Source organism: Micropterus salmoides, unplaced genomic scaffold (genome assembly GCF_014851395.1).
Source record: "Micropterus salmoides isolate LMB-PRFRI ecotype aquatic unplaced genomic scaffold, ASM1485139v1 Ms_hic_scaffold_5, whole genome shotgun sequence".
Classification (NCBI taxonomy): domain Eukaryota; kingdom Metazoa; phylum Chordata; class Actinopteri; order Centrarchiformes; family Centrarchidae; genus Micropterus; species Micropterus salmoides.
The window spans coordinates 39,845,256-39,860,552 of record NW_024044237.1 but is presented as its reverse complement, the minus strand read 5'-3'; the positions used below and the strand labels follow the sequence as shown (position 1 = coordinate 39,860,552).

General features: G+C 43.7%; 1 protein-coding gene across 5 annotated transcripts in view; it reads left to right on the top strand.

Moving 5' to 3' along the window:
• patj (PATJ crumbs cell polarity complex component) overlaps window positions 1–15,297 on the top strand; it is a 202,823-nt gene that overhangs the window by 56,161 nt on the left and 131,365 nt on the right. For all 5 annotated transcript variants that reach the window (XM_038698650.1, XM_038698651.1, XM_038698647.1 and 2 more), the window contains exons 19-20: window positions 6,763–6,969; window positions 7,576–7,644. In XM_038698650.1, coding sequence (XP_038554578.1) covers window positions 6,763–6,969; window positions 7,576–7,644 — 276 coding nt within the window. The remainder of the gene's footprint in view (window positions 1–6,762; window positions 6,970–7,575; window positions 7,645–15,297) is intronic.

Here is a 15,297-nt window from a genome sequence, read left to right as displayed (position 1 = left end):
TCCGGCCTGGTTACGCTATAAATTGCAAACAATTATTTCGCCACAATTGTGATTATTCCGTTAAAAGAAACATTAGGTTTGTCTTCGTGGTAACAACAAAAAGTATCACAGACATAAAGTGATGTTTCTTTGCACGTTATGTCTGTTTGATCCAGATAAAAAGCAGCTGCAGACGTAACATTAAAGCGATGCAGCTTTAACATTCTGCGCGCTCTCGCGGACAGCAATCAATTTTTGGCGAACGATCACTTTTCGGCACAACACCTGTGTGCTCTGCTGTCCAGTCTTTCTGGCCCCGTAAAATCTGATTTCAAGTCTGTTAACACCACATACAGTCTATGATTAAGTTAAAAACGGGGACATTTTCATACGGGGACCGGCCACCAAAACCGGGGAGTGTTCCCGGAGAACGGGGACGTCTGGTCACCCTATTGTATGTCATTACTTTATCCGCTAACTACTGCTAACGGCTGCTGCTGGTAGCTACTGAGTTAGCCATGCAGCTAGCCGTCCTATTGCTGATTCTGCTGGAATACCGGAAGCATGGCGCTTCGGAGGTGTGTTGGTGTTTACATTAGTACAGAAGCTTTGGACTGCTGGTTCAGAGCCAGCTGATAACAGCAGCTACCGTTAGCAGCAGCTAGCAGTTACTGTAGCGATAGCAACAAGTAAAGCTATCTGTCCATCAGGAAACCTCATAAATGACTGAGTTGAGGCCGAGCAGCCGGAGGACGTCGGAGGGAAAACCGTAAAAACGGTTGCTCACACTGAACAACCTCCAGCTCCGTTAAATTGACCGCTTCTCTGGAACGTGGGCTGGTCTGTGTAACTTTTGGGGGCGTAAACATTAATGAGCCCAGATGTTACGTCACATCTAGCGCTTGTTGGTGTTCGCCCGTTTTTCTAGTGTCTTTTGTATGCGCAAGATTTATAAATAAGAAGCAATGAGGGACCAATGGAGATTGAGGCTCACGGTTTGTCAGTTTCATGTATTGAACTCTTTATTCAACTATAACAAGGTAAATACAGTTTCCCATTCTACGGCACCTTTAACGATACCACTTCCATCAAAGTGGAGGGCTATGGCACTGATGTCCAGTCCACTGTGTATCATATATCCTCAAAATAACAATCGGACTTTTAAATACATTTTTGAAAATATACAGATAAAGCAAATCATCCACTGACCCAAGCCTGGGTTGGTGGTTTGATCCCCGTCCTGAGCAAGGCACTGAAACCAGTTTGTCAGCTAAAGTAGGAAAGTCACCCAATTAAACAACAAAGCAGACAGACACACAACAGGACAAAACCATTTTACAAGGATGCAGGAAAAGTTGCATCAGTGAAAACTTGTCCGTTTGTCTTAATTTTTGAGCTCTCGCTATTTTTCTCGGGCTGCAGTGCGAGTCAGTGGTGTAAAAACCACTCAGTTTTCCTACTCAAGTACAAGTAGAGATATATAACTGAAGTAAAGAAGTAGTAAAAATGTACCTGGTTTTAAAAGTACTTAAGTATCAAAAGTAAAAAGTACTCCACATTCAAACCTATTGATCTTACAAAAAGTAACGTATCTTTTTAAATTCACTGAAGACCAGTTTGAACAGCAGTGTAAGTTACAGTGAATCACAGCAAAACTGAGTCGCAAGAGGACAAGTGGATATTTCCTGAACTGTGTGGGGGGGGATTAGCCTGCATCATTGCACTACTGATGATGATGATGATGATAATAATCTTTATTTATAGAGAGCTTTTAAAACCAACATTACACAAGAATCAAATACTCTTCAATAGACGTGTCTGATTCTGCTGTTTCCCCTTCACACAGTTGTGACTGTATGTTAGTATGAGGAAAAGAAGTTAAAACTAACTGAAAACAGTTGTGATGTCTCATCACACATGTTAACTTCAGCAGCTCTGATCAAGTGCCGCTCACAGTCCCAAACAGCAAGGCCGTTGCAAAACTCGGTTACGTTGTCACGACACACAGCGCGAGAGTGACTTGATTACTATCGCAGCGTGCGCTGGTGTCTCGATGAAGCAGAGAAACAACACAAATAATATTGTATGCTGGAGCATTAAGATGAGAATTCGGTGGAATAATACCAGGACTGTTTGTATTCAGAAAGTGGAAAAAAGTATGGAAGGTTTTTTGTTCATTTTATCGAACCTCAGAGACCCTGAAAGGTCTCAAGTTTAAAATAAAAAATCTGAAGCCAGAGTTTCGTTCTAACTGGAATCATAAAGGTCTTAAAAAGTTTGTGTAGACACTTTGCAACCTCCATACCCAAAACTAAAAACCCTCCGTTGTTATCTGCGCATGAGAAGCCAACCGTGGAAACATTTCACTACTTCTGGCAAAGTACGTTTTTAATTTCTTTATCTTTTCTTTTTTGTTTTTTGTTTTTTTTCTCCTACGTTTCTGATATCTCCACTTTTGACAGCAGAGGCCTTTCTTTTTCCGGAGGATCCTGTAGGAGTGGAGGACTTGAGTTCTGACTCCTCACCACCTGTAGCCATGTTGTTCAGTCTAAAAATACAGCGTGGCTTTGTTCTGGCAGCCTGAAACTTGGCACAGCAGCTCGTTCTGCAGCGCGGGCGATGCCCAGGGTTCAACACGGGGGAATTCACAAAATATACATCCGCTCTAACCAGAAGAGGATTTTGTAGTTGGTATATGAACCTCTGCGGTGTTTGGATTGTAGCAGGTACCGGGCCGTCCTTCTTCTGGTTTCTCTGGTTAAACAGACGGCGCCGACATGACGTGCTGGTGCCGAGTCCAGTCAGAGCTGGATAAAGTTAGGGGGTAATTAATTACCTCTGGACTTCTATTTTAAAACTTGTTTTAAAGTTCAAAACATTTTAGAAAAGCTGAAACCACTGATGCTCCATATACTTATGATGGATAATTCCTAATAATTTCCTCAGAGGTTTCAAGGAAAGAACTCGTATTGTTCATTAATAACAGGTGAAATAGAAAAAGTGAACAATTGATGTGCTTCTAATTACTGATAAATGCAGAGCTGGTCAGCTGAACAGGAACAAATCTGCCATTTCTAGATGTAAGAATGTAATTAAATGGATATATCAATGACAAATATTTTACTTTACTATAAATTGAGCAGTGTTTTTTTTTTTTGCTGGCAAAACATATTAAAATGTTGGAAGACGTTTGACAGACGTTTGTCTCCATCTTCCCCATGATTTAAACACAAAATTTCAAGAAGTGAGAGAAACTAGTCTCGGTCTTCTTGTCCTGGAGCAGAGCTGGTTTCTCTCTTGTTAAATTTTTCCTCTCGGGGTGAAAGATCATCAGTGTGTCAAGTTGCTCTATAAAGGACGTGGGAATAGTAATGTAAACTCAAAGGTCCACTTATTCGCCATTTGGAGCTTTCAGCTTCATCTCGCAGTCGCCAAAATCCATCCTTGGACAGAGACGAACGTTCGAACCCTGGTCGACCCAGGCCCTTCTGTGTGGAGTTTGCATGTTCTTCCTGTGTCTGCGTGGGTTTCCTCCGCCATCAAAAACATGTTCGCTTCTCCAGTCAGTGCCACTGGTACAGATCTGGAGCTGGTGCCTCGCGGCTCCCTTGAGGGAGGGTTAAACGCAGAGGACAAAATACCTTTACCTGTAACATTTACCCCAGTGCCTACAGCTGCTCGGTAAGTTTGTGGGTATTTTCTGCTTTGCTTACACAGCGTCCGAGCAAACAGCATCCGACAGATGAAAGTAAAGAGTGACGGCAACATGTGAAGATTTCAGACGGTCCGTGGCCTGAAAGTTGAGACTGGATATTTCTTTAACTACTGAGAACTGGTTAGAAGATCTGTCATGATTTAAATCTGAACGTTCACATCGACCTCCAGCTGCTGTTTCATGCTCCACCAGTTTCTCTGGTGGAGCATGAAAATGTCTCTTTACATGACTTCAGACTTACTTGACTAACACCGATTTTAAAAAAAAAAAAAAAAAAACTTGAGACTTGACTCTGACTACATTTTTCTAAATCAAGAGAAGTCACGTTTTGTTTTTGAAACACCACTGAGTGATTTTTTTTCTAGATTGATATAAGCCTCTTCCGTCACTGACCTAAAGTTTTTTTTTTTTTTTTATGGCGTGTTTGTTCTGTGGTCGGAGCGGCCGTGGAAGAGGCATACGGCATCAGTAAAGTCTTCCAAGTTTGTGATGTGATCTGCTTTTTCCTGCCCCACGTTAATGACTTGTTTTTAATATGTCTCTTTTGTGCTTCTACTCCCTTCTTCACGGCTCTCTGTGACCCGCTTTCGTCCCTGCGCAGGGTGTTTTATTTTGATAATGGCTGCTTGTTCTCTCCAGAGAGGAGCGGCGAGACGCTTCTGGTGAGAGCACAAACATTTACTGGAGTGGCTGCGATCGGCTCCGGCAGCCGCAGATGGACTTTCGGAGCGAGTCCGGGGTCATGTAAACTCGGTCCAAATGACTTTGTAGCAGGTGGTCCACGTGATGAAGCCCCGCCCCCACTGTGCTGAGAGTCTAGCTCCGCAGTCAAACATCATTAAGGTTTTTAAGTTGTACAAAGACTGCAACAGTTTTTGTTGAACTCCACTTTTTGTGAGCGCTGTCTTTCAACTGATTCTGATGTGAAACTGGGGGGAGGTCATCAGAACGACCTGGGACTGGATTCTCACTCCCACCTCTGCTTTTTCCAGCCCTTGTTGCAAAGCCATGAAACTCTGCACCATCTCCTATCTCACTGTAGAGCTATTAGTGGATTAATCAGTTAACTCTCAACTGTTAAATTAATCGCTTTGAGTCAAGATTCTAGCTCCTTAATTGTGAATATTATCTGGTGTCGTTGCTCCTCTGTGACAGAACATATTTGGGTTGTGGACAAAAGAAGCTCACTGTGTAAAGATGGAAGTTGAGGAAGTGCGTCCTCCTCCCGCGTCGACCTCCCCTCTGCATGTTTGTGTGTTGTTGTGTGTTTGTGCAGATGGTTTTCCCGTCGGTTCTCCGGTCTCTGTCTCCCCCTGCCTGTCTCTCTGCTGCTTTGCCTCCCTCTCTCTTTGCTGGGAGCCAATGATCTCCCCCCTCTCTGTCTGTCTGACCCGTGTTGGGCCAGAAACAGGGAGCTTTCTGTATCACACCTGTGTCACGCTCTGAGCAGCTCGAAGGCAGAGATGGAGTCTTTTGAGTTCTTTGGTCCAGTTTCTTGCAGGACCCTTCACCTCACGGGTCTTTAGCTTGTGGTTTAGCTTCAGGGCTCTGCGAGGTTTGTTCATCTCCATCTTTTAAAATGAGGGAAAACCTACATTGGTCCGTTCCGACCTGCGGCGCCCTGTAGAAAAGCATTTTAAAACCTGAGGCCCTGTTGGAAAACAACCTCCTAAAACCTGAGGGGGGGTTTCTGAAAAACTTTATTTCTCAGCGCCTGTAGCAGATAGAAACATAACATTAAAACCATTTGAGAGCTTATATATTATTTTTTGCCAGTAGTCTCTGCTCGCTTGCAGCTGAAGAAAGAAGGCTCACAGGGTGACACACGGCCCAGAGAAGGTTTTCATTTCTTTCACTCCTGCTTTGTTCTGCATTTAAGTTTGTCTCCGTCACACCCGGCAAACTCGCCGAAATCCTCCTCCTCTTCCATGAACACCTCGTCTCTCACCCACGGACCGTTGGCTAGCGGGTCAGCAGTCGCGTCATAATCTGGGACTGAATCTTCTAATCTGTTTCAGAGTAACTGCTGTAATCGGCATACATGTTGTACCGTTATCAGCCATTATCACCTGCGGTCCACACAGAGGCTAAAAACATTTTAAAATACAAATCCCATAATGCAATTTGCCTCCCCTCACTGGTATTTCAGCGGATCACGATGCATTTCATCAGTCACGCGTCTTAAAAACGTTATCTACTAAAAGGCCACATGTTGCATCCGGCCTTAAAGCTCGAAGCACGTTCTGTTCTCAAGCAAATCGAAATGTAAGAAATGAGCAACTCGCTGTTGGCAAGTTTGCAGCAGAGTGTAAAGTGTACAGTGACAGTCAGGGGTGTCCAGTTTTTTCCTTGTTGTAAAGGAAACCCAGTCCAGCTCAGTGAACTAACGTCTTATACTATCCTTGCTTGTTAATGTAGTGTGTGCAGTCTATAGATTTCTTACACCTGTTCAGGGTGCCCCATACCACAGCTCCTGGAGTCTGGGGTGGAAAAGTATTCTAGAGCAAAACTGCCAGCACCAAAAAAGTGTTGAATATTTCCTTTGCTCTTGCTCATGTCAACTGTGAATAAATGTAATGTGTAGTCACACATTAGAAATAAAATAAGCTTTTTCAGTGACCTGGACAGGTAAAACTCCTGAAAAAAGACTCATAAAAGACTTCAAATTAAATGATAAGCTCTATATTGATGTCAAAATAATATTTCTACAATAATGAATCCTCAATTTCACAGCTCATGTCTTAACTATTAGATAAAATATGACATTTTATAGTGGTGATGAAACGCCAAGCCAGCACTGGAAATGACAGGGCAGCTGTCTGAAACCGCATTTCAAGAGTCAGGAGGCATAAATATGGGAAATACTTTGTAATATTTATAATTACAGGTAAGAGACTCCCTCAGCTGTTGTTTTTGCCTCTTTTGGAGCGTCCACGTCAATTAAAGGGGTCAGATCCCCCCCGTAATTCATACCTCGTTTATGAGAGTTTTCTGCTCAAGGGTTTTCCAGGTACAAACCCCTCAGAGCAAACGATGAAAAGATTCTTTATCTCTCTCTCTCTCTCCAGGACCCGCTGGATACCGGTCGGTGCGTGATGGTGATCCGGTCTGTGGTTTCTGGCAGTTCAGCCGAGCGTCACGGCGGTTTACTTCCTGGAGACCAGCTGGTTTCTGTCAACCAGACCCTGTTGGACCAGCTCACCTTGGCCCAGGCGGTGGAGGTCCTGAAGTCTGCCCCGCCTGGCACGGTCCGCCTCGGCATCCGCAAGCCTCTGGTGGAGCATTCACACCTTCTAGTTTCTAATTACAAACTTATGGCCCGTGTCCACCAAAGCGTCTTCTTTTCAAGTCATTGCAATGGGAGCGCCGCGTTTTTACAACACGGTGAAAACAGCAGCAGCAGCGTGACGAGGCGCCTTTTCCGCTCGCCGAGAGTTGAAAAATGTTCAACTTTGGGGGAAAAACGCTGCGCTCATCACTGTGACTTTTTACCCAGCCGTCCAATCACAGTGCAGGAGGGGCGGGACAGACACCACACCGAGCGTATCCGATCTTGAATGAAACGATGTTTCCTCGCCCGCAAAATCTCATGAACCCGCGTACGGACAGTCTGTGCTCTCATGTTTCAGTGCTTTGTGGTGACATTTTTACTCAGCGAAATTAGTAGCCTACCTGCAGCACATCACCTCCATGGAAATTATGTATCATAGCAACCACAGCGCCTCCAAAGCGCACCTTAGCGCTCCCAGCTAGACATTGTAGAACAGCAGCTGACTATTTCAGCTGGTAAAAAAAAAAAAACTTTGTTGGACACGGACCCTTAAGCGTGATCTTTTTCTTGCAGCTTCATTGATTCTGACCTGAGCTCTGTTTGTGTTCAGGTGGACGGAGCAGAGAGGAGGGAGGACGGCAGCCGGGTGTCTCTCAGCGCGCCGCTGCCTGTGCCAAAGGTAACACATATACAGTATATGGGTCCCTCTGTCCACATCCTTCAGCGTCTTTTTGGTCCGGGTCTGTTACAGGTCTCATTGATTCATCTGGCGATTCATTTCTCAGTTAACCAATGAATCGTTTTTATAAGATAGAGAAATATCCCACTGCCTAAGATGATCTATTAAAATAGCTTGTTTTATTCAACCCACAGTCAAAAATATTCGGTTTACTATCAAATATGACAAAGAAAAGCCTAAAATCCTGACATTTGAGAGGCTGGAACCAGAAACTGCAAAATAACACTAATTTATGGACCGAGAGTTGCAGCTGTAGTCTGTTTTTCTCCTTTGTAGGGAATCTTAATGCCACACACAGTAATAACCTTTTTGACAAGGAGCACTGTAGCCTCTAACTGAAACTTCAGGGCGCACATCTTAAATGGACTTGAAACACAAATTTCCCCATTTTAACAGTAATACTGAAAAATTATTTTTTAATATACAGAAACTACAATGTGCAGTTTTATTTTAGTTCACAGTCACATTTTAATAAAACAGTGCTTAACAAATAGAATAGATAAACCTTTCTTAATCCCGCGTAGGGGAAATTCGCAGTGTGGCGATTTTATTTATGTCGAGGCAGATCTGCCTCAGCAAACTTGGTTTTCCCCGCATGTTGTGGACCACATCGAGTGCAGCAGATACAGTCACGGAACGCATTTAAACTTGGTCGGGCCCAACAGGCAATATTCACAATACCACCTGCGTACCACCACATGCGTGCACACTAACCCTCATCTGCATGCTCGTCGTCCTCATCGGGGTCTCGACCTGACTGCAACTTTGCACAGCCATTAAAAAGGAGTGGACCAACACTCCACAGGCCACAATCAACAACCTGATCAACTCTATGCCAAGAAGATATCTTGCACTGCGTGAGGCAAATGATGGTCACACCAGATACAGACTGGTTTCCGGACCCCCCCAATACAGTGAAACTGCACATTTTGGAGTGGCCTTTTATTGTGGCCAGCCTGAGGCCTTTTATTGTGGCCAGCCTAAGGCACACCTGTGCAATCCCCATGCTGTCTGATCAGCATCTTGATATGCCACACCTGTGAGGTGGATGGATTAACTCGGCAAAGGAGAAGTGCTCTCTAACACAGATTTTGACAGATGTGTGAACAATATTTGAGAGAAACAGGCCTTTTGTGTACATAGAGAAAGTCTTAGATCTTTGAGTTCAGCTCATGATGAATGGGGGCAAAAACAGAAGTGTTGCGTTTATAATTTTGTTCAGTGTATAAAATAAAGTTTGCTATTTTATCGCTGCCGCTAGTTAAGTTGACAATTATGTTCAGGCCACCAGAAATTTACTGGTGCTCTTGATGGCCAAAACTAATTGTTGTTAAATTAGCAGGCCGAACACGTAGATTTTAAAAATACTTGCCCTGTTTAAAAAAAAATGGTTGCAGTCTTGAGCCCTGCTCCCCCTCCACCCCGGACTCACACAGGCGGCATGTGCGCCGCCTTACGGCTGCGCCACAGCTGCCGTAGCTAATCGCTGCCATTGTAGTCGATGCTTGTGCTCACACTACAAGTACCGCAGCGTGTCCCAAAAGCACCGCTACGCGGAGAATAGGCAGCCGTTCTATTTTTGATGTAAGACGCGTCAAGCAGCACAGAGCAGATGAGCCGGGCAGCCGGGCGATTTTCAAAATAAAATGCATTGTACAGACTTCCGGTTGTATATCAACAATAAACAGTTAAAACAGACCAAAAAATAAACAATTTAACTATGTAGCCTTCTTAACCACGGTAGAAGCACAAAAATCAAGGACAACTTATCAAATCAACTAAATCTAAACAATTCAGCAAAATCAGGCAGGCAAAACGCTCTTATTCTGAAATGCTCCATGTGGGAAATTCAGGGCGGAGGACGGGTCAAAACCGTGGCGCAGCCATAATGCGGCGCGCACGCCACCTTTGTGGCAGTGGTTTGGTGAAGGCCTCTTCAGAGCGCAGGCTTTTACTTGATGACTGATATTACAATTGTGATATTAAAAGAAATAATAATTTTTACATCAGTATTCATTATGGTGTGATTTATGAGGGGATCAGTACCAAACAAAGATGTCTTCTTTAAGAAATGAAATTACTTATCAAATTATCATTGCTTTATTGTCAGTGGGCTCAAAACTCACTTAGAAATGAAGCACACGCCTGTTTTCTCCGTTGCTTGCATCAGCCACTATTCTGCTTTCAATGTGAGGTCTCCGGGTCGAATTCAGCCCTGTGAGCCCTCCCGAGCCTCTCAGACTACAGCGACAACACGGCAGCTAACGACATGCAGTCCACTAACACCGTAAAACATTGACTCCAACATAAACTCCACGTAAGGATAAAAACAACAGTAAAGGTTTATGTGACGAAGCCTGTCGGACCAAACAAGATTCAGATGATGTCGAGTAAAAACAGTCCCACCAAAAAGTCAAGGAGAGAGTCACGTTAGCTCACCACCTAACAAAGCAAATGTGCAGCGATTTGTTTATGTTACTAGCCTATAGTGATACAGGGCAGCTATCGTTAGCACGGACCTGCTGCTTTTTGCTTCGTAACTTTCAATTTAGATTTATCGTGGTTTTACTGATACTCAGGTACACTCCGTTCGCCGAGAACGTTGAAATAACAGAGCCTGAACATGTCTGGAGAAAAGCCACAGCCTGCATGCTGGTGATCCTGCGTTTATTGCGGGATTTCTGTATGAAAGCGGTCATGAGTGCGTACGAGCACACGCCTGGTTGCCAACGTTTTTGGCCGCTGGAAACTCCATAATGCCCCTTTAAGTCTCTAGAATATGTTGTGTACGCCAGGACGTCTGCAGCACGACAATATTTATTTAATTTAAAATGGTATTTTGACACACGCACATATCCTTTAACAAATATTGCACCTCCTGCGATTTGACAATTGAAGTAGGCCGTGATGTGATTTTGATTAATTGTTCAGCCCTGGTGTTAAATCTGAATATTTACAGCGTGCAGCAGGGAATTTCATTCTTGACCTTTGAATCAATATTATCAGTAAATAAAGGTCCACTTACTAGCTTCCTCTCTTCAGGGCTTTGAACAGCATGTCTTGGTGTTCTGTACTCAAACCCCTTAGAGGCACATTTGGGTTTATTAAATAAAATGGACGTTCATATCTAGAGACCATCTTTGAAGAGAGACCGGTGTTACGTCTCTCTAAGTATTAATTAATTCAATCCAGACTCATTTGATAATTAAGATTTTCTCCTCCTTCACATTACTCCCCTCCCTCCCTCTCTGACTCTGTCCTCCCTCGTTCTCCTGCCTCTTCCCTCCATCCCTCTTCATCTTTAGTTAAATCTCTTCCCTCGTAGCTCATTTCACTCCAGTTTGCTTTATTGGTCTGGATGTCAGATGAGCGGCGCTGCCAAGGCGTTTTGACTATAAAGAAAAATGAATAGAGAAATAAATAAATGGAAATAAATACGTGGAGCATGACAGGGTCGGAGAGAAATGGATGCAGAGTTCAGACTGGATTAATCTCTGTGGAAACATCCAACATTTACTGCTGTAAAATAAGACGATGCAAAGACTGATTACAAGTCCTGCACTGTCCAGATCAGTACAGTTTATATCTGAGCTGTGTTTGCATCATCTGGAGAAAGTAGCGAAGATAAAGAGTCAGTCAGTCAGTAGAAAAAGTAGAGCTGTGTATCGTTTCTATTTTATATAATCCGTTTCTACTAATGGAATCCAGTTCTTCTGATTCCAACCCCTTAACCACAGAGCTCCTTCCTCCTCGCTCCTCCTCCCCTGCATGTCTCTAAAGTGAAAGGAGTCTCTGTCCTAGAGCGGCGTCTCTGGGACTCGTCTCATCTGGAGCCATCGTTGGTTTCCCTGCAGTATAAAAGTTGAACGTCGGCTCACCTGTGTTTTGTACCTGAGGCGTCGCTGCTGTTGGCGTCAGCTGGATCTGGGAGAGCGCGACACGTTGAACACGGTGAAGCGTTCCTTCAGATTCACGCCGTGTTGAAGGAAACGCTTCGTCACGTTAGAGCCGCTTCCTCCCTCGCACCAAACCTCCTGACTGCAGCTGCTGCAGTTTGTTAGTGAAGCTAAAGCCAAACTTTGGAGCGTTTGCTGCGGTCCGCCACGATCCAGGACCGGAACCAGAAGGACCCTCTTCTTCACGCTTTGTTGACGTAACAAACAAGGTGATGTTAGGTCGGCGTAGCAGCTCCTGGCAGATTAGAGACACTTTGATGTAAAATGCTCACTGCAGTTCAGTCAGGAGCTGAGATATGCAGGAAGTTAGGAACCGAGGAGCAGAATCCAAACGCACGGGTCTTAACGAGTCCACGGTTCTTGGAAATTTGGTACCTGTTCCAACTTGGAGCCGGTTCTCGATACCCAACCCTAACAGAAAGTAGAAACTGTGTATGAAGGTTGACAGCATACTATAATTAGAGGTTCATTTATTAGTAGTTAGTAGAGAATAAATTAATTTACTTTCCTGTTGTGTTCTAAAAGAAAATAATAGCAAAGCAGGGAAATAACAAATAGCAGAGACTGGTGGCTGAGACATGTACCAGGTTATATCTGTGGAAGATATGTATATGGAATTGCTTTTTACATTATTTTTTTAGCATTTTTAGTTCAGTTTGAAGGCAAGAAACAGACAGGAAACAGAAAGAATAGGAAGTCCGATCCATTTCGGGAAAAAAAATCTACACACACGTTTGTCAAAGAAAGTCGCAGTTTGTCGTAAAACAGTAAAGTTATATTTAGTTTTGTGTGAAACCGCTCAATGAACAACGTCACCAACATGGCCGTCACGTCCTTCTTCCGGAACGAGGGGGGAAGTATTAAGGCCTTTTCACGCGGGAAGCGATTTACGCGCCTCTTAATTCATTTTCCATGAGAGGCGAGCAGGAAGGGAGGCGCCGGCATTGCGACAGGTGTAGCGACAAGCGGGCGTGTTCATCTCACGCAAACGCCCGCTCCTGCCAAAGTTGAATTGACTTGAACTTTTTGTGCCTACGCAACACGCAGCACAAAACAAGATGGATGAGACACTGATCCTCGCCGTCTGTGACTTCCCCGAAATATAAAAGTGTTCACTGAACAGTTACCAGGACATTAACCGGAGGGCGTTTGCATGGCTAAGTTTATCAGCTATATGAATGATATCTATATTGTATTTATAGTTTTATTTTAAGCTAGGCTATGAAGGAATACAGTGGCGCACAAAAGCCGTTGCCGTGGTTACTATCTATTGACCGCCTTCCGTTTACTCGCCGAGCGCTTGTCTCGTTGTCTGTTCACATGAGAAGCGCAGAGCGGCCCCGCGGGGCCAGACGACTACGCAGGCGGAGTGTCGCTTCCCGTGTGAAAAGGCCTTTAAAGTAGGCGGCCGTGTTGCTCGTATGTTTACGTTCTTGTACAAAACACAAAGGGCGTGATGGCGTTACGTTATTACAGGCGTTAGCTTCAGTGACGTTAGCTTCAGTCATTGAGAGAAACAGTTTTGACGTCACATGCGCAGCTTTTGGGTTTGTGGTCTTTGTAATTAAGTATTTTCAGTCTAATACTTCACCAGTTTTACGACAAACTGCGACTTTCTTGACTTAAATTATCATTTGAATTGATAAATATTGTGTTTGTAATTCAGCGTAAAATTCAGACGGGATCTAAACATTAGCCGTCTCTCTCCGAGGACGTTGCACTTACAGGGTATAAACCACCTCCGTCAGAGGTGGAAACTGTAAAAATAAACTTTCTGTATACGGATAAATATGTGACGAGCCGATAACATCAGCGGTGTCAATACACTCTTCACTTTTCCTGAGGTACATGCTGACTCTGAAGCGTCCAGTGTCACATGCACTCAGTTTAGAGAAGGAAATATGGTTATTTAGTTGTATAATGGCTCTTTTCTTTCAAGGCCTTTACTCTGAAGCAGCAGCAGTGCATGCTCTTATGCTGGAAAATTCTGCACATAAGTAGTACTGACTATTAAATATTTGGACATATCGAATGTGCAAAAGATTTGATGAAATTTGCAAAACAGTTGTGAGAAAATGGCAGAAAGCCTGTGCAGGTGGAAACGGGAGAGATAGACGATGAATTCAGGCTCAAAAAAATTAGCTTCTGCAGCCAAAATCTAGTTTGTAACCAGAGTTTTGCACATGGCCACGTGGCTCCTGCTCCGGCTGCTGAGCAGTTTGTGAAATTCATCAGAAATCTGGTGAGGAGTCTTTGTGATGTTGTGCAGGCGGACAAACGGGAGTGAAAGTCTTTGTGTTGGTGATAAATCGGCGTATCATCTGCAGTCGGGTGGCTGGAGACACGTTTCTCTTCAGGAAGTCATGTTTACTTCCTGTCTGCCGTTTTCAAAGCTTTCTTCCTCCTTTTAGATCGTCTCACCTCTGTCGTCCTCCATCTCTCTTTCTCCTCCTGCCTTACGTCTTTTCTCTGTCATCTCTGTCCTCTTCCCCTCCACTTTCATTGTTCACCTTCTTTCACCCTCTCTCTCTCTCTCGCTCTCTCTGACTCTGTGAAGCTGCTGACTCAGCTCGACGGCTGGATGGTATAAAGTGCTCTATCAGCTCAACCAGCAGCATCTCTCTTAAGTGAGTCGGGGGGTGGAGAGGGTTGCGGGGGTACTCTAAGGACACTTTGGTTCTCCAGCATCAGACACTCAGTACTGCAGTACTCAGTGGGAATACTACTGCAGTACTGTTGAGCTGAGGACAAAAATGATCCACATGGATCGTTAAATTAAACCTCTCTTCAGTTTATTGTCTCGTCTTCGCTTTTACTGTAAAAGTGAAATCATCACTTTGATGTTTGGCAAAGCTCGCAGAGCTGTAAGCACAGAAGTACAATGTGGAAAAGAGATCACGTCTTCCTTTCTGCTAACAGAGTTGTTCAGACAACGTGGTCAATCTTCTGGATTATTTCGTATTCATAAGTTATATTAATTCTCCTTTATGTGTTTCACTTGTTAATATTTTATGTTTTTCTCAGACAGATTAGTGAAGTAACATGTATATGTGTAGCTGTGCTCCATTAGTTCGTCCTGTTAACTCAGAGCTATTCAAGTGCCGTGAAATTCAGCTAAGTGTAGTAAAAATGAGGTGAGAGCACCTGTTGGCACGTGTTGCGGTAAAAAGCTCAGCCAAGCAGGACACGGAGCAACAGTTCTGTGACCGTTGCGTCCTGTACAGCAATAGGAAAGTTGGTACCTGTGTGCAAGTACGTTTGATAGAACACATATTTAGGACTCTGCCTGGAGACGTTTATTTTGTGTTTTAAAATATCCACACAGAAAATGCTTTTAGATTATTTATCTGAAATAGAACTCATGGGTTGGTCTTTTAATCGTGTTCACAGAAATGATATTATATTTGTACATTTTTATCTTTGTTTAGTGTTTAAGTACCAAGTCTTATCTTGTACCCTGAAGTTATTAAGATCCTTTTCTTCCAAGATATAGATATTTACAACCTGAAAGTGCAAGATGATGAAGTGCGTGGTAATTTTTAATGTGTAAGATCTGATATATTGTGCAAACACATTATTTTAAGCACACAAGCTGTGGATTTTGTGCAAACAACGATAACACAGTAAATTAAATGCA